Source organism: Aegilops tauschii, chromosome 5 (assembly GCF_002575655.3).
Source record: "Aegilops tauschii subsp. strangulata cultivar AL8/78 chromosome 5, Aet v6.0, whole genome shotgun sequence".
NCBI lineage: Eukaryota > Viridiplantae > Streptophyta > Magnoliopsida > Poales > Poaceae > Aegilops > Aegilops tauschii.
In genome coordinates, this window is record NC_053039.3 from 565226782 (window position 1) to 565252280 (window position 25499).

A 25499-nucleotide genomic window follows, 5' to 3' on the forward strand; every position below is an offset into this window, starting at 1 on the left:
TGAGGTTGCAGGAGGAGGAGGCGCGCGCGAGGTCCACGGCGGCCCGGGCGACGCGAGATGCAGAGATTGCGTCGGGGCTGGTGAGAGACGCCCGCATGCTCCTGGTGCTGAGGGCCATGTCGCAGACCAGTCAGGAAGAGCGAGACCGTCTGTTCGCGAGGGGGCAGCCGCTCACGCCAGATCTGATTCTGCGGTGGGCGGCGGAGGAAGCATCTTCTACTTCCCGTGTTCAGAGGGCGAAGTGGAGGATGTTCACGGTGGATCCGAGCTAGGGGCCGACGGTGGCGCTATGGAAGAAGCTCGCTGTCACCAGCGTTCCAGGCTGGTTCCTGCAGGCAGAGCCAGGGTCGGAGATGCGCCTCTGCTGCTGCTTACGGCGGGGGGTGGATTCAAATTCGGCTCAGGTGTGCCCGGCGAGGGACCCGGGCACGTGGTCTCGGTGGATGAGTGGGCCTCAGTGGTCAGCGGGGAAGAGGAGGTTGATGCAGGCTACTTTGGGCAGCTGTGGGAACCACCTTCCCCACTTTCCCCTCCCCCTCCAAATCCGGGGCGAGGACTCGGCGGCGCGCGACAGAACCCTAAGGAGGGAGGAGTAGTGGTCTGGATCCAGAAGGATCGTTACACTAGTAGAATTTTTTTGGTGATTGATTGCTTCCCAGCGAGTGAGGTTGATTGTAAGTGTTTCGGCAGCATCAGGTTCAGTTGTAAGGGATCATCGTGGGGAAGAGGACCGAGGCCAAGTTTTGCTGAGATCTAGGAGAAGTGTGCGATGGTTGATGGCAGGTAGGGGGAGGGGGCGAGGCGCTCGTCCACCACAGCAACAGGGGGCGATGCCCGAGACGGGGGGGGGGGGGGTGCCGCAGTTTGGTTATCCGTCGCCGTTCTTTGGCTTCCCAGGAGCTCCACCGCCGTGGATGTTTGCAGGTGGGTATCCGCCATACCCTGCCCCTCCCATGATGCACCATCAGGGAAAATAGTGGGATCAGTCGGGAGGGCAGGAGCAGATGAGGCCGCAGGCATTTGATCCACAACTGCGGAAACAGGGGAGTGGTAAACAGCAAGGCTACCAGGGGCAAGGTGGATTGCCAGGGAAAGAGAAAACGAAGAAGAGTTTGGATAAAGGTGCTGGAGGGAGTAATACTTAGGCTCAGGTGCAGGGGGCAAGCATCACAGAGTTCATTGAGTATGCTCAGGTGACTTGCTACAATTGTGGTGACCCAGGGCACCATAGAGCTATGTGTGATCAACCAAAGAAGTGCTTCATCTGCAAGGCCACTGCACACCAGGTAGATGCCTGCCCAGTCAAGAAAAGGCCACATCAGGTGGCAAAGTACATTGGGAGTGCTGCCCCTGGACTGGGTTTCTATCATGTGGAAGCCCCAGAATTAGGCTCAAATGCTCTAGGGAACATGGAATTGTGTATGTGGAAGCTGGTGAGCTATCCAAAGAGGAGTTGATTAGAGAATTCTCTGAGATTTATAAGACAAATTGGCCTTGGCAAGTGAGGGCATTGGAAGGTGGTCTTATGTGGTAAAATTCCCACCACATATTTCAGTTGAGCAGGTGGCTGGTTACCCATGCTTTGGGCTGACAAACCCTGATATTACTGTGAATGTTGAGGTGTGGAAAGAGGATCTAAAAAATATGGAGAATCTAAAAGAAGTCTGGGTTCAGATTAGGGGGCTGTTGCCAAAATGGTGTGAATGGTTTGTTTTGGATCAATGTACTTCAGCCTTTGGCTTGTTGATTGACCTGGACTGGCATGGAATGTTCTAATCTTTGTTTGAATGTGTTAGAGTTAAAGTTTATTGTAGAGATCCCACCAAGATACCTACTGAAAGAGTGTTTGGCATTGGAGGAAAAACTTTCAAGGTCAGGATGAATGTTGGGGTTCCTGTAGTTGATCTAGCTAGCAAGGATAATGAAAATGATGGAGATGATGATGACAGGAGTGAGGATTCAAACAAACTCAGAGATATGGATGCTGATGGCATGGGAGACCAAGGTAATGCTTCTAAAAGCAATACTGCACCTGGAAGCAATGGGGGTCTTTGCTTGGGAAAGGGGGTGGTAATGGCAATGGTGTCCAGAAAAGAACTCTAGTTGAAAACTCTGACAAAATTTTAGCATGGGTGTTGGAGAAGTGCAACCTCAAAAAATGTGATGAAGGACTGGATGGTTCTTTTGTGATGCCTGTGGAGAACCCTGAGATGGAGGCTGCTACCTTTATTTTTTCTGAGATGCAATGGTTGGATAATATGGCTGAAGAGCTGGAAGAGCTGGCGATTGATGTTCAAGAGGATGCTGTGAAAGAGGTGGACCAGGCTGATGATCTTCCTGAGGATATCATGCCCACTTTTCTGCCCTTGGGTTCTGCCGAGGAGCATCAAGAGAGAGAAGTGCCCGAGGAACAGGGGGTTCAGAAGAGGAGGAAACAGAAAAATTGGAGGCCAGTACAAGCTGCCAGGAAAAATACCAGAGTGTTGGGCAATCGAAACACTATTGAAAAAGCTCAACTGCTAAAGATGAAGAATAATCTTGAGATACCAACCATGAGAGGTATTGCTTCAAAAAATCCTTTCCGTGTTCTTCCTGTTGATGAATTAGTTGATATAACTAGTAATGTTGGTGTTAGAATTGGAGAAAACATGTCCACTAATGCTGGTGATAGTTTGAATGAGTCTACTATTGGTTCTAATAATCTTGAAAAAAGCAACAATGTAGATATAGAATCTCTTGTAGAAGAGGGGGTAGGGTGGACTCCTGTTAAAACTAGATGGGGCAAGCACCCCAGAGGAAAGTTTCAATGAGATACATCTTTTGGAATGCTAGGGGCATTATGGCCCCTGGGAGAAAAAAATGCATTGACAATATGATTCTTCCTTTAAATCCTGTATATGCTGGTTTCCAAGAAACTAAGCAAGGTAGTTTTACTAGGAATTATCTCAAGAATTTGCTAGGGAACAGAAACTTTGAGTGGAATCTTTTAGCTTCTAATGGCTCTGCTGGAGGCATTTTAGTGGGGATAGACTTAGATTATTTTGATGTTATTAGTTGGGATATTAGAAAGTTCTCTATTAGTGTGTTAGTTAAGGATAAGAATAAAGAGATGGTGTCTAGAATTACCACATTCTATGGGACTGCTTATGAAGAGGACAAAGATGATTTTCTTTCTGAGTTGCATAGCTTGTTTCTAGACTGGCCAGGCTCTGCCATTATTGGAGGTGATTTTAATTTGGTTAGCTCCATAGATGACAAGAATAATGGCAATATTAATTTTAGATGGGCAGACAAATTTAATGTGTGGGTTGATATGTGGTCTCTGTTGGAGATTAACATGTCTGGTAGGTTGTATACTTGGGGTAACAATCAAGAGAACCTGAGTATGGATAAAATCGATAGGATCTTTTGCACTACTGAGTTTGATGCTGCTTATCCTTTGGCTAGTGCTAGAGTGTTACCCAGGGTGGGGAGTGATCATACTCCTATAGTGTGGGAATCTGGTATTAATTTGGTTCATAAAAGTTGTAGTTTTAAATTTGAGAAATGGTGGTTGACTAGATCTGACTTTAAAGATTTAGTAGAGAAAGCCTGGGCTAGTAGATGTAATAGCAATAACCCTGTAGATATTTGGCAACATAAAGTAAGAGCCTTTAGGAAACTTGCTAAAGGGTGGAGTAGGAATATAGAAGCTGCTTTGAGAAAGAATAAAAAAGAGCTTATGGAGGAGTATGATTCTTTGGACATCAGGGCTGAAACTGATGGGATGTCTGATGAAGATAAGGAGAGGATGAGTCACATTTTGAAGGAGTTGCAGCATGTGTGGGAGATAGAGGAAATTAAAGCCAGGCAAAGGTCTAGAGATAGGGATATTTTAGAGGGTGATAGGAATACTGCTTATTTTCAAGCAGTAGCTAACCAGAGAAGGAGAAAGAAGATGATCCATGTGCTGGAAGGGGATGATGGCCCTGTTAGTGATAGTGAGGGGATGAAGAAAATACCTGTAGATTACTACAAAAAACTGTTTGGTTGGGAGCCTAAACCAGACATACATCGGCAGGATGACTTTTATAGTGATAGTTAAAAAGTGACCTTTGAAGAAAATGCTAGGCCGGAGGCCAAGTTTTCAGAGGAAGAAATTAGAAATGTTGTTTTTGGCTCTTACTCAGATGGAGCACCTGGCCCTGATGGGCTTCCTTTTATGTTTTTCCAAAATTTCTGGGATATTGTGAAGGAAGATCTTGTTGATATGTTTAATGCTTGGTTTGAGGGTAATCTGGACCTTTTTAGACTTAATTTTGCCATGATTACTTTGATTCCAAAAGAAAATGAGGCAAAAACCATGAACAAGTTTAGACCTATTAGCCTCCTCAACTGTGTGTTTAAGATTTTTACTAAAGTACTCACTAATAGGCTTGCTGGAGTGATTGGAAGACTAATTTCTGACTTCCAATCTGCCTTTGTGAGGGGGAGATATATTTTAGAAAGTGTGGTGTCTGCACATGAGGTGGTGCATGCTGTGCACTCCTCTGGTAGGAAGGGGCTGGTGTTTAAAATAGATTATGAGAAGGCTTATGACGAAGTTAATCTAGACTTCCTTTGTGAGATGTTGGCTATGAGAGGATTTGGGACTAGGTGGATAGGTTGGATTAAAAGTATCACCCAAGGAGGCTCTGTTGGAGTTAAACTGAATGGGGAGGAAAGTGATTTCTTCTTAACTGGTAAGGGATTGAGGCAAGGGGATCCTGTGGCGCCCTTGCTTTTTAATTTAGTGGTAGATGTCTCTACGATGCTAGTTAAAGGTTCCCACTCTAGGTTAATTAGAGGGTTATGCCTTGAATTGGTGCCTGGAGGGGTTATGTGTTTGAAGTATGCGGATGACACCCTGTTATTTTTAGAGAATGACAGTAGAGTAGCCTTAAATCTTAAATGGATTCTTACCTGTTTTGAACAGGTCTCTGGGATGAGGATCAACTATCACAAAAGTGCCTTAGTCCCCATTAATATTGAACCCCATGAGTTGGAAGAGTTCATTAGTATTTTCCAATGTGTGGTTGGGTCCTTCCCAATCAAGTATTTAGGTATCCCCCTGCATTTTGAGAAACTGAGTAGGGAAGACCTGCAAGGCCTGATTGATAAGATTTTGGCTAGAATAGCAGGTTGGAGGGGGAAATTGCTTTCTTATTTAGGAAAGATTACTCTCATCAAAACTTGTTTAGCTAGCATCCCACTGTATTTGTTGTCCTTTTTTAAATTCCCTAAATGGGCTCTAAACCTAATCAATTGTCATATGGCTAACTGTCTGTGGAGTGACACTGATGGTGCTCACAAAATTCATCTAGCTAACTCGCCGTCTATTTGTATGAAGAAAGAGTTTGGGGGCATGGGGGTCCCAAATCTTCAGGATATGAATCTTTGTCTGATTGGGTCTTGGGTTAAAAGATACATAGCTGGAGAGGGGTCCATGTGGAGGAAAATTGTTGATAGCAAATACAATACAAAGAACCCAAACATTCTCTGTTGTAGGGACCCACATCCTTCCCAGTTTTGGAAAAGTTTTTTGTGGACTTTACAAGCTGTGAAGGTAGGATATAAATGGCAAGTAGGAGATGGTAGTTTAGTTAGATTTTGGGAGGATACCTGGTATGGTAATACCCCTCTAGCTACTCAATACTGGGACCTGTATGTCTTGGTGAATGAGAAGAATAAGACCATTGCAGAGATTTGGGATGGACAGGAGCTCAAATGCAAATTTAGAAGAAACTTCTCGGATGAGTTGATGTCTCAGTGGTTTGAGATAGTGGGTATCCTTTCCCTAACTAAGTTTAGTCAGGAGAAAGATTCTTTGATCTGGAAATATGAGTCTAAAGGGATTTACTCCTCTAAATCCCTTTATGCCATTGTTAATTTTAGGGGAATTCAACCTGTTTATTTACCTGCTGTTTGGAGTGTGAAAATACCACCTAGGGTGCAAGGCTTCCTATGGCTTTTTTCACAGAATAAAATCATGACTTGTGATAATCTTAGGAAAAGAGGTATAGCAAAACCACTAGAGTGTGTCCTTTGTAAAGAGATTGAATCTGTGCATCATTTGCTTTTTGATTGTTTGGTAGCTAGGCTGGTTTGGGCTGAGGTGAAATTGGTCTTTAATATTGATGCTAATGGATATGAATCTATAGCAAAGTTTTGGTTGTGTGCTAAGAAATGCAAACAACTGAATGTTGTGACCTCTGCAGTCTTGTGGGGACTGTGGAATTTTAGGAATTATGTTGTCTTTAATAGATGTTCTTGGTTTTCTATGAAACGGGTACTAGGGTTGGTTTTCCGGTATCTGAGGGACTGGACCAAGCTGTTCCAAGATCTCCAGGGGGAAAAATGCAAGAGTTTCAGGAACTGATCTGGGAACGGTTGAGAAAACCCCTAATGCTGGAGCCAGGCTGATCTACGCAACTGGTTCGAGGATAAGAGTGATGAAGATGGCCTCTGGAAGAAGGCGGTAGGAAATGTTGCTCATGGAGGGAGGACTACCCTTGAATATCAATTGCAACACCCAGAGGAAGCTGACAGTATCCACGTGGTCAGTGTTGGGTGGGAGCCTCTCTCCTAGAGCAACCTGGCAATTGGTTCTTCGCGTGGATGTTAGCGGAAATGTAATGCCTGTGATGCTTATATGTTCTGTTGACTAGGTTTGGATAGTGGGTGTGGCTGGTTAGAGATGTTTCTCTTTTCTGAGTTTGTTTTGTGTTTGCGTTTCGATTCTGTAAGACCTGTCACGTTGTGGTTTCTTTCTATATGAAATGGAGCCTGGGGCGATCCCCTGTTTATCGAAAAAAAATTCACAACATGAAAATGTAGAAATTTATGGTTCTCCATGTGATGGCATGGTGTACTATTTTTTTCTGAGAGAGAGAGAGAGAGTGCGGTTATTTTTAGGAAAAAAAGAGCATGTCTTTCTTTGAGAAAGAGAGATAGTGGTGTTTTTTTTAGCATGATAACGTGTGTTTTTTTTCAATAAGAGAGATAGCGTGTGGTTTTTTTAGCGTGGTGTACTTGTGCGTGCGACTGATCAACTGGATGGGCTCGATTGCTTTGTCCGTTCGCTAGCCTAGCAGCAGGAACTCATGGGCCCAAATAACGTGGAGAGAATCTGACGAGCGACTAGGCCCACTCGCTTTTCTTTGTTCTCTTCTTTTTCTAGCGACGGTGACCAAAAATGCTAGACGTACGGGAAACTTTTACAGGAATTAACGGACTACTCTTCTCCCCTCACTAATCTCTCCCCCCCCCCCTGATTTTCAGGGTGGGGCCCACTTCATCTTAACAACCAATCAACACACCACAACTCAGCCTAGCCTGTAAAACTTCTGTAAAACACCTGTAGATGTAGCATTGTTGGACGGTGACTCCAGGTATAGAACCAGACAGGAGACAGCGACAGCGTACGCGCACCTGTAGAAATTGTTTTGCGCAAAATCAAGGTAGGGCGGGCGCCCTGCCTCGCCCTACCGGGAGCTCCGCCTGTGTTGGGGTAGCCTGTTCATGTTTTAGAAAATGTAAAGATGCATAAAAAATGTAAATAAATTAATAGAATAGAAGAAAAGTTAATGCTCAGTTATTTTTTTCTTAAGCAAGTTTGCAAAAAACTACAAATACTAATGCAAACTACAAAGCAATGCATAAATAGTAGAACTAGAACCATAATTTAGTGAACGGCATAAACTAACACAATATAAGAAAAGTTAACTACTCCTTCCGTACCGTTGCATAAGTCATCTTTTGAAAACCAAATAATCCCAAAATTCTTAGACGCAGTACATTAACTCCCATCTCGTTTCTTGTTTCTTGACACGAATAACGGAATCAACCAATAAGAGACGTGGAGCGTGTATGTTTCTAATGACTTAGACTATCTAGCACGACATGCAGTGGTCAGTTCATTGCATGCAATAGTATTAATTAGCAAATAAACATTAAGTTCTCCCATTTTCCCTCCACTTTGATCGCGGTGCACAACATAAGATGACTTATGCACTGGCACATAGGGATTATAACTCATTTAAGAATTGTCTTAAACCAGCTCCTTCATGGTGGTCTTGCAGTGACGTCCACCGTGGTCAGTGGCCGATCGTTGATTCCTTTTGAGGCCCAACCGAGCCGTGGCGATGATCATGTTTCGGAGACAGCATCAGGGCCATACAACATAACCCCCTTTTCATTCATAGCAAGCAGGTCTATTGTGCAACACTCAAAAGGTGGGTTAAGAAAGTTGCATAAAAAGAACCTTGAGACCTCAACCGGTGGAGCAGCCTTGCCATGGGTGATCTTGATGTAAACTCTTATAATAGATCTCATCATTTTTGCAAAAAAAAAAGATGAACTTTTATTTCTACTCTGATAAAGTTCTTTACACATATGCTCATACAACCTTCAAATTTTTACAGGTTTCTCTCACTGGATGCGCATGTGCTCAGCAGATCAAGTTCCTTGTCCAGCGATTTGTGGGTTTCATATATGGAGGATGGTGCTCGAAATCAGTGATGCCGTCTACCAATTAGCAGACGCTTTGCTGCGTCGTCTAACACACCTCTCTGCCCGGTATGCAACAAATTCCACGTGAACAGTCTCATATGGTTGCAATTGGGCACCACTGTCCCATCCTTGAATGTCTTGGTTCTTGGGTTGTAGATCCGCAATACCACTTCGTAAACGCTGCACCCCTGCCGGAGCACCCGCATCCACATCACAATCCTCCCGTCATCCAGCAATGCTAATGGCTCCTCGAAGGCCTCATAGGTATAGCACATCTCTGGCTGGTGGGTCTGGACGGTTTGGTGGCATGGCATGTTGATGATGTACCGTTTGAACCAGAGAGACCGGTCCGAGTCCATGAGGAACCATAGTTCAATGGAGCCGATGCGATCGTCGTGGCATGCGACGAGATGGCCGTCCAACTCGGCCAAGCTGATGATGCAGTTTGCGGGGCCTTGGAGGGAATCCGACTTCGACCGCCACGCCTCCTTGTTGAAGTCGAACGCCATGATCTGGTGGTACGCCATGATCTGGTGGTACTCATAGGTCGACAGAAAGTAGGCGACCCCATTGATGACAGTGACGCCTCCAGTCAGCATCAAAGGAGGACTCCCTGTAACTCTCCAGCAACCGTCACTGAGGCCGAGGGCGAGGATCTTGCAGACAAACGGCTCGTGTGTAGCTGATGTGGATGCGGTGATGGCGAGCACCTTTTGCTCTCCCGTGGAGGCCGCGCGCCCGACTGTGGACCAGATTAATATGTGCTCCTGCGACGACGCATGGTCGGGCAAGAGGAAGACGTCGCCGTTGGCGGGATCGAGCAGGCGGAGCCGATCCTGTGGGTCGAGGATACATACCACACGGTCGTGACTCATGGCGTGCGCCTCGCCGTATGTAAGGTCGTTGCTGGCGATGTTTACTCGCGTGACGGCGTCGCCGGACTCCATGTCGAGGACGGTGACCTCGTTTCTTGATAAGTAATCTTTTATGGCTACAACGATGAGCGGGCCAGGGTTACGGGCAGCGGCGATGAAGTCCGGGTGGCTGAGCAGGGACCGCCATGACCTGCAAACAGCACGGAAGCGGCAGAGCGTCTCGGCGGGGAGGCGCAACAGGATGTCGTAGAGAAGGTCCAGGGGCAGCACGCCGTCGTTGCTGGTGGCGACGACCGGAGGAGGAGCGCTGGATCGCCGCGGCTTTGGTGGATAAAGCGGCATCGCCATAGCCCACAGATTGGTTCGACGTCGCGGCGCAAATTGGACGATGAAAAAGTGGTACGATTGTCATACGTATGCTGGAACCGTACATGTTGTGGACTCTATCCAGGAGCGTAATCTGGCCCATGGGCCTGCCCTCGGACCTGCCCGTGGACCTGGCCCATGTGTGAGGCACTCAGCGCTGCGTCTACTACTACTACCAAATTTCCTGCCTCCGGATATTGTAAGATCCATGTTTCTTTTTGCAGGGTGTAAGATCCATGTTGATGCCGGAGTTTTAGTAGGGGTAGGGTGACTTCGTAAATCTCAAGATGATATGCCGGCTCAGTCTTTCGGAGGTGCTCATAGGGGTAGAGTGTGCATGTGTGCATTCATAGGGGTGAGTGTATGCGCGTGTATATAAGCGCTTGTATCTGTACTGATGTTCAAAAAAAAAGCTCAGCAGCGGCCATCTGCAGGGATGAAGGGGGTAACTATATGAGGAGTTCGGCACTAATTGTTGAAGGAGTTTTTGATCCAGCCATTCTGGAAGCTATAGCTTGCCATGAAGCTCTTTCCCTTGCAGAAGACTTGGGCATCCAAACTTTGTTGTCGCCTCTGACTGTCAGCAAGTCATTTCAAATATCAACAGGAGTGCACCGGGGACATATGGAGCAATTATCAGTGAAATAAACCTTAAAGCGTCTAACTTTCATTTCTTTTTGAGAGTCGTGTTGTTAATTATGAAGCACATAGCTTAGTCAAGTTTTTCTTTCTAGAGGTCTGGGCGCCACATCTGGTTTGGTGTACCTCACGACCACAAATGTGTCCCACACCATGTGGACTTCTTTTTTTAACACAGTACAGATGCAAGCGCTCACAGCATGTGGACTTTGATGAATAAACTTGGTGTTTACCCCCTAAAAAACCAATAAATTCCTGTATTGTCTCATCTCTAGAAAAAACAAGAAATTCGCATACAAAATAATAATAAATAGCGAGAATCAACGAGCGAGGCATCCAGTGGATGGTGTGTGACATGTTTCTTCAATTTGTCGGTCAAAATTCTTTCCTATCAAATCTACTTTTCGCCGCACTATGATCACAAAATCATCTGCATCCAAGATCTGAATATCTGAAAATCCAGCTAGCTACTTCATTTTGTGCTAAAGCCCTAGCAATAGACGGGAATTTCTTGTCCCATAATACAAATATGATAAAAGTGTCGGAGAAGTGCCGCGTAACTTGTTTGTTGATGTTGCGCATCATCAGCCGGTGGATCGAGCAAGGTTTGTTTAGCACAGCCTCTTGCACATGCAGTTCATCGGCTCATTTAAGTACATGTGAGTACATAAATTGGAGGTTTCTCCGGATCAAATTCTTGAAGTGAATGGGGTTGGAAGGGAACTTCGTACGAGGTGACCCACCCGTCACTTGGACTCATCGTATGGATGGAATATTACTCATGGAATTTCATATTTTCAGACCCCAAAAATCCCAAAAGAAGCAAGCATTCGATATTGGATTGTTGAAACTTTTTGTACTATAGTTTCACTCCAATGTCAAATAAATATAGTTTTCACATTAACATATTGTTATGATTTAAAATTTAAACATGTTCAATTTTAGGAGGCTCAAAGGCACCAAAATTTATAGATTTTCAAGAATTGATGACGCGTCTGTTCATCAACCGAGAACGGCTCCAGAAGTGAGAGTTCCTTGTGGATCGCTTGTTTGCTGGTCAGTGTGACATTGATGTCATCATCAAAAGTGCGGTGGCACAAGATGGCCTGTGGGAGACAGGGAGAGTACGTGGGGATATGCTTGACCCCGAAGATATGGTCTATGCAAGTGAGCATGATTTGTGTCTACAGATCGACATCAAATTTTCTTTTGAAATAATTTTCTTTCATTGAAAATAAATCCTGATTCGACAAAGATGAAAATATGTTTCCATCACAATAAAACCTATTGCAATGAAACAAAAATATCATGGACCCAGACGCGGACAATTTTTTTTAATACAGATTGATCCAGACAGTCTTCAATGTCAACAAGTACTTGTTGGTGTGTGCACTAATCGGATCTCCTTGTTTGGTGTCTTTTTGTTGGGGTCCACCAATTAATGTAGGATCGATGGTGTGCACTAAACAAATCGATGATGTCTTCTACCGGTTAGAAGACGTTTTGCTGCACTGTCTAACGTGCCTCCCTTCTCTGAATGCAACAAGCTCCAGATGAACACCAGACAACGACCTAGGTAAGCTAGCATTATTTACGTCTATAGCCGGACTCTGAATTTTTTATGAACGAGTTTTCATTCAATGAAAAGAGATATTGGTTCAATAAATTAATTAATCTAGAAAATCTTCAACGTCACCAAGACTTTTTTCGGTGTGTGTAAAAACCAGATCAGATCAAGTTGGTGCTCCAAATCAGTGATGCCGTCTACCGATTAGCAGACGCTTTGCTGCGTCATCTAACACACCTCTCTGCCCTGTATGCAACAAATTCCACGTGAACAGTCTCATATGGTTGCAATAGGGCACCACTGTCCCGTCCTTGAATGTCTGGGTTCTTGGGTTGTAGATCCGCAACACCTGTTCGTAGACGCTGCAGCCCTGCTGGAGCACCCGCATCCACATCACAATTCTCCCATCGTCCAGCACTGCTAATGGCTTCTGCAAGAACTCAGAGGTATAGCACATCTGTGGCTGGTGGGTTTGGAGGTTTTGGTAGGCTGGCATGTTGATGGTGTACCGTTTGAGAGGATTTTTACGGTACCCTGGTACTCCATTTAGTGCGTTGGAGTACCATTAAAATCTGGCCATCCATCAGCAGGGGTAGTTCAGTCCTTGTATCTTCTTTTTGGGTAGAACTGGGCCTAATCTTCCCCATTGAAACGCAGGTGAGTATAGATCTGTCGCCGCGGAAAAAGAATTGCGATCACTGCAAGTTAGGTGCGATTTAATTCCAGGATGAACGTGTGTATACATCACATGGCTACCAACGATGTGCAAACGGAGATTTTAGTATATCGTTGTGTGTTGGTTGCCGGTTAGCCGCCATAAGCCCGGAGAAGCCAGCCGGCGGGCGGCGGCGTTCCTGCAGGCTCACATAGCGCAGACCGGAGAGATGAACGTGCATGGCCCGGAGCCCATCCTGGCTGCGTCCGCTCAGTCCAGTCCACCGCGGTGGTAGCCTGAAGCCACTCCCCGGTCACCACAACTTGATCGTGATTTAAAAAATTAGGGTTCTTAGGACTTTTTTTTATAATTAGGGTTAGCCAAATCTGCTGCCCTCATGAGTAGCGTTACCAGGTAACAGCGTTATATTTATTTTCTATTTGGTTTAATCACATCATTAAGTGAAAATCTCTTGATTACGATTTTGCCCTTGAAATGGAGGTACTCCCTACATTTCTAGAGGTGGTACTCCTTAAGGCTGTCATGGAGTACGGGTCAAGATTAACCATTAGATGGGCACAAATGGACGGGTCATACTTATTCTAGGGTACCTTAAAATAGCTCACCGTTTGAACCAGAGAGACCGGTCCGAGTCCATGAGGAACCATAGCTCAATGGAGGAGGTGAGGCGATTGGTGGCGTGGCATGCGACCAGATGGCCTTCCAACTCGGCCAAGCTGACGATGCAACGGCAGTTTGCGGGGCCTCGGAGGAAATCCGACGTCGACCGCCACGCCTCCTTGTTGAAGTCGAACGCCATGATCTGGCGGTACGCGTTGGACGTGGCATAGCGGGACAGAGAGTAGGCGACCCCATTGATGACAGTGACGGCTCCGGTCAGCGCCAACGGAGGACTCTCTATATCCCTCCAGCCACCGTTGCTGAGGCCGAGAGTGAGGATCTCGCAGACAAACGGCTCGTGCCTATCAAATGTGGCGATGGCGAGCACCTTGTGCTCTACCGTGGAGGCCGCGCCCCCGACCGTGCACCAGATGAGTTTGTGGCCTCGCAGCGGCGCGTGGTCGGGCAACAGGAAGACGCTGCCGTTGGGGAGGTCGAGCAGGCGGAGCCGATTCTGTGGGCCGAGGATGCAGACCACGCCGTCGTGACTAACGGAGTGCGCCTCGCCGTATGTAAGGTCGTTGGCGGCGATGTTTACCCGCGTGACGGCGTCGCCACAATCCATGTCGAGGACGGTGACCTCGTCTTCTGATAAGTACTCATCTTTTATGCCAACAGCGATGAGCGGGCCAGGGTTACGGGCACCGGCGATGAAGTCGGGGTGGCTGAGAAGGGACCGCCATGACCTGCAAACAGCGCGCAAACGGCAGAGCGTCTCGGCGGGAAGGCGCAGCAGGATGTCGTAGAGAAGGTCCAGGGGTAGGACGCCATCGTTGCTGGTGGCGACGACGGGAGGGGAAGAAGCGCTGGATCGCTGCCGCTTTGGTGGATGTAGCGGCATTGCCGTAGCCACAGATTGGTTCTACCTACGTGGCGGCGCAAACTGAACGATGAAAAAGTGCCAAAAAGTGGTACGATTGTCATATGTATATATGCTGGAACCGTACGTGTTGTGGACTCTGTCCAGGAACGTATGTACCACGCGGGAGCTACTATGCAGCGCTGCAGGCGCCCGTTAACGATCCGGCGCCTGCAGCGCTGCTAGCATGGGCCCGCCCACTAGCATGTTGCCCCAGTTTTCTTGATTTTTTTGTTACGAAAATAAAAATATGAAATCAAAAAAGGTTTACAGATTTAAAGAAAAAGGTTCATCCATTTAAAAAAAAGTTCATATCTTTAAAAAAGGTTCATCAATTTTGAAAAAAGTTCATCAATTTGAAAAAAGTTCATTCAAAATGAAAAAAAAGTTCACCCAATTTAGCAAAAGTTCATTAATTTTTAAAAAGTTCATTAAATTTAAAAAAAATTCATAGAAATTCAAAAAAAGTTCATGTATTTTTAGAAAAAGTTCATTGAACTGAAAAAAGTTCATAAATAAGAAAATATTCATCCATTTTCAAAAATATGTTCATCAAATTTCAAAAAAGTTCATCGATGTTCAAAAAAGTTCATCAATCTAAAAAAAACCTGTTGAAATTTTCAAAAAGTTCATAGATATTAAAAAAAGTTCATAGAATTTTCAAAAAAGAACATGTCAGCCCGTGCCTAGATGTGCCGGCCCATATACGGACGCCACAGGCGCGAGTTAACGAAAATGCACGTTAACTAGCGCCTGTGGCGCCAAATAGGAAATGTCGTACCCTGCTGCAACTCTGAATTACCAACCTAATCTGCACACGTACATGGGCCTGCACTTGGACCTGGCCCATGTATGAGGCACTCAGCCTGCGTCTACTACTACCACCAAAAAAATCTTTCCCTCGTTAGGGTTTCTCCTATTTCTCCCGGGGCGATCTGTCGCCGCCGTCGAGGTTTTCTTCCCTACTGCCGATCCCCCGTCCGGCTTCCCTGCTCGGAGCGACCAAGGGGCGATCTGGTATCGCTGCTCGCTCTTGGCCAGGATTGTGATGCGGCGGAGTCTAGGGTTTCCCACTTAAAAACCCGATCTACCTTTCCTCGGGTTAGTGATCTAGATGGCTGTTGATGGAGCCTCAGGCTCCTTTGGACTCAGCGATGTGAAGAAGATGATGATGGAACTAGGACTCCGTGAGGAGGACCTGGACGACATCGTCTTTGATGAGAAGGAGGCTCCGCTGGAGTCGCCAAGGTGGGTTGCGCTGATTAAGGTCAATACCGACAAAACCTATAGCCAGACGTTGTTCTTCAGGAACATGCGCTCAGCCTAGGATGTGGCACAGGAAGCCAAATTCAAGCCTTTAGAGGATAATCTGTACTCTGTCCAATTTACTTGCTTGGGGGACTGGGAACGTGTCATGCAAGTAGGGCCATGGAATTTCAGGGGGGATGCGGTGCTCCTTGCACCTTATGATGGGATATCAAAACCCTCAACCATTAAACTGGAGACTATCGATATATGGATTCAGATCCACGACGTGCCAGACTTGTATGCTCATCTAATCCAGCCCCTAGCTGCCAAGGTTGGTGAAGTCATGCTTGCAGAGGCCCAGTCCCATGATTTCACGGGGAATTTTTACCGTGTGTCGGTGAGTATCAACGTCCACAAACCACTCGAACGCGGTATCTATGATTAGAGAAGGAAAGAGACATATATACAAAGTGAAGTATGAGAGGCTTCCTGACTGGTGTGCCGTATGTGGGATGCTTAGTCATCTATACAAGGAGCATGGCAATGGGATTCACCCACCATCTGCACTAGTGTTCAAGGAACTCAGGACCGACTGGTTCATGCGCAGTAGAAGAGGCCCTGGAGAGGGCCGTGGACGTCGCGGCGGGCGCCGTGGAGGCCGGTCTGGTGGCCGCTATGATGGAGGTCGCTCAGGAGGACACTCTGAAGGAGGCAGGTCCGGCGGGAATTGGGGTGCCGGCAAGCAGGATATTAGGGGCGACTATGTGGATGAGGAAACAGAGGTAGATGCTGATATGAATACTGATGAGCCAAGTAGAAAGAGATCAGAAAGAACTGATGTGGGTGCTTAGCCAGCCACTGCAAGTGATCATGACCAGGTTGCGGGAGAGAACTTGTCTCTTGCGATTGTTTCCTGCAGGATCCAGCGTTGTGAGTCCACCGCCGCAGAGGGACCCAAAGAGGACAAGGATAGAAGATGAAAGGACTGTTAGCCAAGGTGCTATAGTGAAGAATTTGGCGGGCTCCTTCGAGGAGCGCCGCCAGGACAAATGAGTACTTTTTGTTGGAACGCGGTGTGGGCAATGTCGCGACAGTCTAAGAACTTTGCGAATTCGCGAAGAAGTTTGCCCCTACCCTCTTGTGTATTGTAGAGACACAAATTGATGGAGAAAGGGTAGAAGCTCTAGCTAGTACTTTGGGATACGATAGTTCTTTTGCAGTTGATAGCCAAGGTCGAAGTGGTTGATTAGGATTTTTTTGGAACAATGAAATAAAAATTGAGATTTTGGGTTACTCTTGTTATCACATTGATGTTTCTGTGGAGAAATCCTGCCATGATAAATGGAGAATGACGTGTGTATATGGGGAGGCTCAGACTCATTTGAGGCACCAGACATGGAGTGTTTTGAAAAACATAAGCACTTTAAGTGCACTTCCCTGGTTATGTATTGGCGATCTCAACAAAGTGCTACGTCCAACTGAACATGAAGGTATACATAGACGTAGTAATTAATGCTCAGATTCAAGCTTTTCGAGAAGCGACAGACGTTTGCATGCTGCTGGGTATCGGCTATAAGGGGTCTTTCTGGACTTTTGCAAAGAAGGTCGCAGGTGGCACGTACACCAGATGCAGATTGGACCAGGCTCTTGCCAATGCGGACTGGATGACTCGTTTCCCAATGGTGAATCTTGAACATCATTCGGCGTCCACCTCGGATCACGGTCCGATATCGCTCAGCCTTAGTAGAGGTAACGATGGTACGGCAAGTCGATCCTTCCGATATGAGGCGATGTGGGAAAAGCATGATGGCTTTGGTGGTATGGTAACAGCTGAATGGGCGGCCGGCGGCCCGTGTGTGAGTGTTCAGCAACTGCATGACAAGCTAGTACAGGTGTCTAATGGCTTGACCAGGTGGAACAGGCATACTTTTGGGAGTGTCCGTAAGGAAATAAAGGACCTCAAGAACAAACTGGAGGAATTAAGGGGCGACCCTTTAAGGACAGCGCCCAGCCATGTGGAGCTAAAAAGAAATGAGAGGCTTATTGAACTCTACCATCAGGAGGAAATAATGTGGAGACATACGGCACGGATTGAATGGCTTTCTTCTGGTGACAAGATTACGAAATTCTTTCATCTTCGGGCGAGTATGCGAAGGAAAAAGAATATGATTCGGGCTTTGGAAAATGCTCTGGGAGTGTTGACAAAGGATCCAGATGAGACGCGATCTTTGGCAAACAATTTTTATAATGACCTTTATACAGAGGGGGTTCAAGGAATAGATAATGTCTTGGAACACGTTCCTCGAAAGGTAACAGCGGATATGAACGCCACCTTGTGTGCTCCATATACACAGGACGAGGTCAAGGTAACACTTTTTCAGATGTCTCCCACCAAGGCACCAGGCCCAGATGGTTTTCCCGCCCAATTTTACCAAAAACACTGGGATGTTTGTGGGGAGGATGTCACTGATATTGTTCTCGGAATTGTTAGAGGGGAACACTACAAAAAAATACACTTCGGTGATGATACGTGTTTGTCACAGTAGGTCGCGTTTTCTGTCATGCATGTACATCCATGACAAATTTATGACAGAATCAAGATAGTCATACATGTGTTGTCGTAGAAGTGTTCCATGACATTGCCAAAATTATCATCACGGAAGTGTCCACTTCCATGACGATAAATCGCGCGTCACAGAAGTGCTTTCGTCAAGGGTGACCGACACGTGGCATCCACCGTAACGGAACGCCGTTAAGCTATCGGGTCGGGTTTTGGATCCGATAACCCGTTAACAGCCCCGACCAATGGGGATTTTCCACGTGTAAAATTATCATTGGCTGGAGGAAACACGTGTCGGCTCATCGTTGGGACAGATGTCATCCACTCATTGGACGGAAGGCGCCTATGATACGTCGACACGTGGAACGGCCCAACAGAGGCCCATTCCTGTGAAAAGGCCGGCCCGTTTGACTTGGTCAAAAGGTGGCGGGCCGGCCCATGGAAAGCCTGTTAACGGCCTGTTCGCATATAGCCTATTTACAGCCCGCTAACCCAAGGCCCGTTACGCCCTATCCGAATTAGGCCTAGTAGCGTCACCTGGGCCATCCAATATGATTCCAGCCCGTTTTCACTTCTGGCGCATGTATGACCCATGACGTCTTTCGGCCCATATGAGGCCCTATGTAACTCTTGGCCTATTAACGGCCCGTGGTGAAACTGGCCCGTAATGAAAAGTGTATCACTTTACACCCATTAACGGCCCGTGGTGAAACTGTCCCGTAATGAACAGTGTATCACTTTATACCCATTAACGGCCCGTTATTCCGTTGGGCCGTTTCCAGCCCATGTTATCTTTCGGCCTTCTCAGAGCCCATTTATTCTTGGGCTCATTTACAGCATTCGTTTACTTACGGCCCGTTACTGTCATTTTCTGCTTGTGGGCCAAATTCAGCCCGTGGTTACAGTCGGCCCGTTTGTGGTCCATTAATACGTTAGGCCGTTTTCATAGCGTCATCAAATACGGCCTATTAATGATGGCCCGTTATGGTCGGCCCATGAACGGACGATTCCAACTCTAGCCCGTTTACGGCCATAATGCTGTCTGTTTGGCCCATGTTTGGCCGATCGATCATACGACCCGTATAAGGCCCATTGATGATACGGCCCGCAAAAGGCCCATTGATGATACGGCCCGTAGAAGGCCCATTGTTTCTACGGCCCGTAGAAGGCCCACTGTTTCTACGGCGAGTAGGAGGCCCAGTGTCACTACAGTAAATATTAGCCCATGGTTATTGTGGCCTAGTTTTAAAAAATAGGTTATTGCAGCCACTAGCTAACCGCGGAAAAAGAACTGCAATGACTACAAGCAAACAAATAAACAAGACAACAAGGAAATAAATAAGCAAGCAACTAACGCTAGGCAATCACGGCTATTACACATATTACATCCACTGGGCATCAAAGTTCGCCACCAGTGCAAATATAGGGAACAAAACAGCATATCATATACACTGGTTGTCAAAGTTGGCGACCGGCGCAAATAAACGCCGCAGCAAAACAAATCCAGAACTGAAACCACTTCAGAATATCTCAAGAAACAATATCCTGGATACCCATAATGCTGGCAAGATGCTTAGCAAGCTTATTAACTTTCTCTTGTTTGGCGCTTAAATCCTCCAGCGCTTGCTGTTGCACCAGGAAATATGCATCTGAATTCTGCAGGGACTTCCTTAGTCCTTCAGCTTCCTGTCGCAGCACATCTGATCGATTTCTTTCAACTTGAAGTTGAGACTCAAGAAGATGAACTGATTCAGGCAGCGAGTTCGAAGAGCTTGTGCCAGCAGTAGTGGCCAGTAACTCGAACACTACATCAAGACAGGACTTTTGGGTTCCCTCACTGTCGTCAAGATAGTTTTTATCAGCTTTCTTGAAGACCAACGGGGATGTCTCACTATCTTGAACCTTATCTGCATTACTTCCTTTACCATTGGATAACGCGGTACTGTTCTCCAATATTTTGTCCGCATTCTAAAAGAGAAACAAGCAGACACATCACATGTTTACCATGTTGTATATGGAACTCATTTTGGTAAATGAGTTCAGTAGTAAAGTGGACAGGATAACAACATGAAACAAACATATATCTATATACCATGGTCACTTTATGGTCTATATCATTCTAGTTTTTGTTGCCAAATCAAGATAGAGGCACAGTTCAAATAATATTTGTTCAAGACAAAGCAGAATAGACAGAATATAAGTGTGGGTAACTATAGAGCAATAACAACACTTGTAATGTGCATGACATGAGAACATAACTGTTTATTCAATTGAAACTGAAATCAACATAGAGCAGGTTACAACAGCAAACCAGTTAAAGAAACAGGTTTAAAACATACCTGTTGCGCCATTGGAGTTTCAATTCCATCCTTCAAAATTGAAAATAGTTGGTATGAGTAAATATTGTAATGCAAGAGCGAAGGAGTATGAACCATAGCTACAGAACCTGACCTGAGAACAAATCTTCTTCTCCTTTAAGCGTTGAGTTGGGATTCGGAGTGGTGGTCCTCGTGCTTTGGGCACTGCAGTTCCCTTACTAACTGCTCGTGTTTGGGTGCTCTGTGGTGGAGACGGTGCTGTGTCAACTGGAACTGGGTTACTATCTGCCGGGGTTGGGATTAGAAGGGGTGTAGCTGGTTCTATGTCCAACTGGGTAGGGGTACAATCTGCGAGAGTCTGGGTTATGTGTGGTGGATCTGGTCCTTGGGCAAGTACAACCGTGGTTCTATCTGCATCAACTGGTAGCACTATCTTTTCTGAAGACCGTGTTGTTACTCCCTTAGATACTGCCATCACGCTCTCCAATTCAAATGGCTGATAAACAAGAAAAGTAATTGAAAGTATAGACATTGTATGATAGACAGGTGCAATGGATAGTGGGGAATAAAAGAGGGCATGAAATAATTCATATTTATGTTGTCTAACCAAACAGGATAGCATGACACAGTTTCACATATATGATGGCTAACTAAACAGGATAGCATGACACAATTTCACATTATGATGGCTAACTAAAAAAGATGGAAAGTCATAGTTCAAAATATGAGACTATGTAAACAGGATGACATGACATAACTATATAATGTGTTTATTAAATAGGTTGGCATGCCATAATTCACACACATTCACAGATAGAATTGCATAATTCAAAATATGATGACTGTAAACACTAAACAGGATGAGATGATATAACTATATCATGTCTTTATTAAATGGGTTGCCATGCCATAATTCAGATAGATGATGTGTATGTACTATGTAAACATGATGGCATGATATAATTCAAATATATGATTTATATAGTAAGCAAGTAAGCAGATGGCAATCCATATATGATGTAAAAACTAAGCAATGCAAGGAAACATGCATGACATGGGTAATATAACCCTGCCAAGTTTGAGCATAGACCTCAGGGGGGAAATAGGACTGGTCATCAGTCTCTGAATCCTCCTCTGAGGAGCTCTCTGTAACCAGCAAGATGTCTGCTTCAGCATTAGCATTGTCTGCTCTGAATACCTTGTTTTCACTCCAGATACTTCCATCATCTCTTTAAATGGCTGATGCACAGGAAGAGTAGTTGAATATACAAACGTTGTCGACAAATGGAACACGTAATACAAAAAAATGATAGCATGATATAATTCACATACATGATGATTGGCTAAACACCATGGCATTGCATAATTCACATATATAATGCCTTTGCAACAAAATAGCATTGTATAATTCACATATATAATGTCTTGCAAGAAGATGGCAATGCATAATTCACATATATGGTAATTAGACACTGAACAGGTGGCATTCACACAAAGCATGTCTAATCTAATCAAATGACATAGCAATGCGAGACACCATACGCACGATATGAGCAACATAACCCTGCCAAGTTAGAGCATACACCTCGGGGGGGGGGGGGATAGGCCTGGTCATCTGTCTCTGAATCCTCCTCTGAGGAGCTATCCGTAACTAGCGAGATATGCGCTTCATCAGATAGCATAGTCTGCTCTGAAGACCTTGTTTTCACTCCAGAATTTGCAATCACCGTGTCAAATGGCTGATGCACACGAAGTGCAGTTGAATGTACTAACATTGTTGACAAATTTAATATGTAACGGAAAAAAGAGGATGGCCTGATATAATTTACATATAAGATGACTCGCTAAGCAGGATGGCATTGCAAAATTCACATATATGATGCCTGGCTAAACAAGATGGCGTTGCATAATTCACATAAGCGATGAATAAACTAAACAGATGGCATTCGCACAAAGGATGTGTAAACTAAGCAGATGACATATTTGATGTATAAAGTAAGCAATGCAAGACACCATATGCATGATATAACCAACATAAGCATGCCAAGTTAGAGCGAAGACCACAGGGGGTAAATAGGAGTTGTCTTCTCCTTCTGAATCCCCCTCAGAACAAATATCTTCCTCTCGATTACAATCCGAAATGCGTGGAGGGGGGGCTGCCTTTGCGCCTACCATGGAGCGACGTCTGCATGAAATTTTATTTCCACGCAAGGCTCGTCTCTTTTGTTCTACATGTTCAGTTCCATTGTTTACAATAACTATCATGCATAGGAATAAAACATAGTGAGATTATGTAAGGAGTGCATGCAGAAATCCAGAGTGATGGTAGCAACCTGTGGATAGACCCAAAACCAATAATAGCAGGCGGATAATGGCTTCAGTTAAAAAATACAGATAATGGCTTCTTTACTGTTTGTTTCCCACCCAACATGAAACTTATAGTAGACATCGGAGATTAACCAGATAGTATATAGATACTATTGATAGCGGCCCTGATATGTACCCCACAACCATTTAAAAACTCAAGTTTGACCATTAGCTTGGAGCTGACTCAGAGTCTAATCGGTGAACTGGACGATAAAGTAGCATGTAATATTAAGCGATGCATAACGTAAGCAGACACGAAAGAGTGCGACCTCTCTTGCGGACCCGTGTAGTCCTCGAGGTCATCTGCTCGGTTGATGATGGTAATGCAGTTTTCATGGCTGCCAGCAGCGGGGAAGAAGATCTGAGGCGGCGAAAGACAGTCTGGAGGTCGGATCCCTGCTGTGCTGGACCCTTCTGTCGTTGGAGCAGCTGAGCTGGGGTGGACGACGGTGCAGCAGGACCGGAACAAACCACGCAGGGTTTTCTTTGACAACTATCTGTAAGAGAAGTAATTCTGTAAGGGCTCCTTTGAATTGGAGGATTCCAACAATGCAGGGATAGGAAATAGACAGGAATAGGATAGGAATGCACGTGCAAAATAGAGAATTTAAAAACACAGGATTTCTGCCAATCTGGGTGTTTGATTCCCAACAATTGGAAGATCACAGGATGCAAAGAAGCATGGTGAGATTAAGTCAAACCATAAGAAAATGTACGGTTATAATGCTATTATGCTACTATCTCTTAGTCTTGTGCTTCATGAATAGGAATTTGAAAAGGAGGTCAAGTGAAAATTAAAATTCCTATGTTTTTTCTTTCAAGGAGACACTAAAGGAACAAATCCGTGTGCTCAGTGGACAATATATATAACATGTAGAGTAAAAAAAAGATGCAACAAGTGTACAACCTCTTTGGCGAAGCCATGTCGATCTCAGCGTGATTGGGTTGGCCGGTGAGGACGCTCCGGCTGACTTTGCTGTCGGAGGAGGGGAAGAAGACCTTAGGCGTCTGGAGATGGAGCCCGAGGTACTGCTCCGCTGTGATGGCGAGTTTCGTCGTTGGAGCAGCTCTGGTGAGTTGTACGACGCCGAGGCTGAAGCAGGACAAGAGAGACAACGAACAACGTTAACCTGAGTGGAATTCTAATAGCATCTCCAATACATGACGTAAAATACATAACCACAAAGTGCTAGATGTAAAATACATCAGCAGCTCATCTCTGAACTTAAATGTCGAAACTGAACTTAACTGTCGAAACTGAACTTAACTGTCGAAACTGAACTGAACTGTCGAAACTGAATTTTGCTGTCGAAACTGGATTTTGCTGTCGAAACTGAACGCACTAGCAAGGTGAGGCTACACGTCGGTCGACTAACTTTTTCATCTCTGGTCAGTCGATTTTGTAGCCGTTGGATACGAAATCAAGGGCCCGCGGTTCATCTTCAACCTCCACCCCCCTGAGCCGCCAGCCACCACCAGCCAAACAGCAGCCCCCTGCCGCCCGCGGCCGGCGGTGCGCCGCCCCGCCCGCCCCGAAAACACTCCCCACCGCCGGTCCGCTGCCGCCCCGGCCATCCCTGTAGGCCCTCCCGTGCCGAGCTTTTTCTCCGGCGATCCCCACGCCACCGCCCCGCCAACGCCCCGCCACCGCCGGCGACCACCGCCCCTATCCTGAACCCTAAGATAGACAGTGGGGTACCCCTCGGGCGAGCCCCCCTCCCCGCTACGGCTGGTTCTTCCTTCACACCGGCGAGCCCCCCCCCACCCCCTGAAAATCGACTAACCCAAAAGTCGATTCAGTCAACTGAAGTGTAGCTAAATCGGAGCAGCATCGCAAGCAAGAGCAAGAGCGAGAGCAGCAGCGCGAGCAAGAGCAATAGCAAGAGCAGACCAGGCAGGGGACCGAGAGCAAGAGCAGAGCAGCAGCGCGAGCGAGAGCTAAAGCAGCAGCAGTTCCTACTGATGTGGACGTCGCCGCCGAGGGAGAGACGCCGTGGAGGAAGTGGCCGGCGACGCCGCCGCGGATGGAGCCGCGCCGTGTCGGCTCGGGACCGAGCGCCGGTAGCACCATGAGATCGAATCAAGAAGAAAATGCGGCGATTAGTGTACAACCTCTTTGGTGGCGCCGATTAGGCCGCAGCTTCATCCGAGGAAACGGTGATGATGATGCTCTTCCGATGGTGCAGGTGAAGACGGCGGTGTGGGAATGGAGGTGGCGCGAAAGACGAGGGGAACATCGGGGCAGCTCCTTGGAGGTGGAGGACGGGGTGGCTGAACCGGCGGGACGATGAGATCGACGACGGATCCTCATCCGGTACGGTGGATGAGGGACGTCGAGGTGTTGCTGTGGACGACGTCGTCGGGGAAGAGGCTCCGGCTGGGTGGCGGACGGAGCAGGGTGTGGGGTTTCGTCGCGGGTTTTCGTGGCCTCGGTGTATAAATGGGTGGGCAGATGGGATGGCAGTGGGGAACCATGGCTTAGAGACGCGCTTGTCCGAAATGTGGGGTAAGTTACGAAAGTACCCCCACCGATTTGAGGCGGTTCTTTGGGTTCAGGGGTACCACGGCCATTTCGCGTGTCGGGATTTCACAGGAGGTGGGAGTTTTCGCGCGCGTTGAATTTCGGAATAGCAAGGCGCGGGTTGAGATGGAGGGAGTTGTTGGAGCACAATGAGACAAAGATATATCTTAAATATTTCGGGCTAACAAGGCGCGGGTTGAAATTTCTGGACAAGCCTAACGTGTACTGTACCAAATCAATGCGCACTACAAATGTCATTCAAAACTTTGAATTCATGTTATGTTCAATTAAAATATTTCGCTACGTGTGTAATG

General features: G+C 46.3%; 3 protein-coding genes across 3 annotated transcripts; 1 reads left to right on the top strand and 2 right to left on the bottom strand.

The window, feature by feature from the left end:
• The first annotated feature begins 3109 nt into the window (after positions 1 to 3109).
• Positions 3110 to 4084, top strand: LOC141023175 (uncharacterized). The gene has a single exon (XM_073499514.1). The coding sequence runs from the start codon at positions 3110 to 3112 to the stop codon at positions 4082 to 4084; it is 975 nt and encodes a 324-aa protein (XP_073355615.1).
• Positions 4085 to 8531: 4447 nt separating this feature from the next.
• On the bottom strand, positions 8532 to 9752 carry LOC109786030 (putative F-box protein At4g21240). The gene has a single exon (XM_020344607.1). The coding sequence runs from the start codon at positions 9750 to 9752 to the stop codon at positions 8532 to 8534; it is 1221 nt and encodes a 406-aa protein (XP_020200196.1).
• Positions 9753 to 13253: 3501 nt separating this feature from the next.
• Positions 13254 to 14153, bottom strand: LOC109786029 (putative F-box protein At4g38870). Its single transcript, XM_020344606.1, has one exon. The coding sequence runs from the start codon at positions 14151 to 14153 to the stop codon at positions 13254 to 13256; it is 900 nt and encodes a 299-aa protein (XP_020200195.1).
• Between the last annotated feature and the right edge of the window lie 11346 nt (positions 14154 to 25499).

Coding starts and splice junctions, on each gene's coding strand:
- LOC141023175 (XM_073499514.1), top strand. CDS start 3,110: ATGGTGTCTAGAATTACCACATTCTATGGGACTGCTTATGAAGAGGAC.
- LOC109786030 (XM_020344607.1), bottom strand. CDS start 9,752: ATGGCGATGCCGCTTTATCCACCAAAGCCGCGGCGATCCAGCGCTCCT.
- LOC109786029 (XM_020344606.1), bottom strand. CDS start 14,153: ATGCCGCTACATCCACCAAAGCGGCAGCGATCCAGCGCTTCTTCCCCT.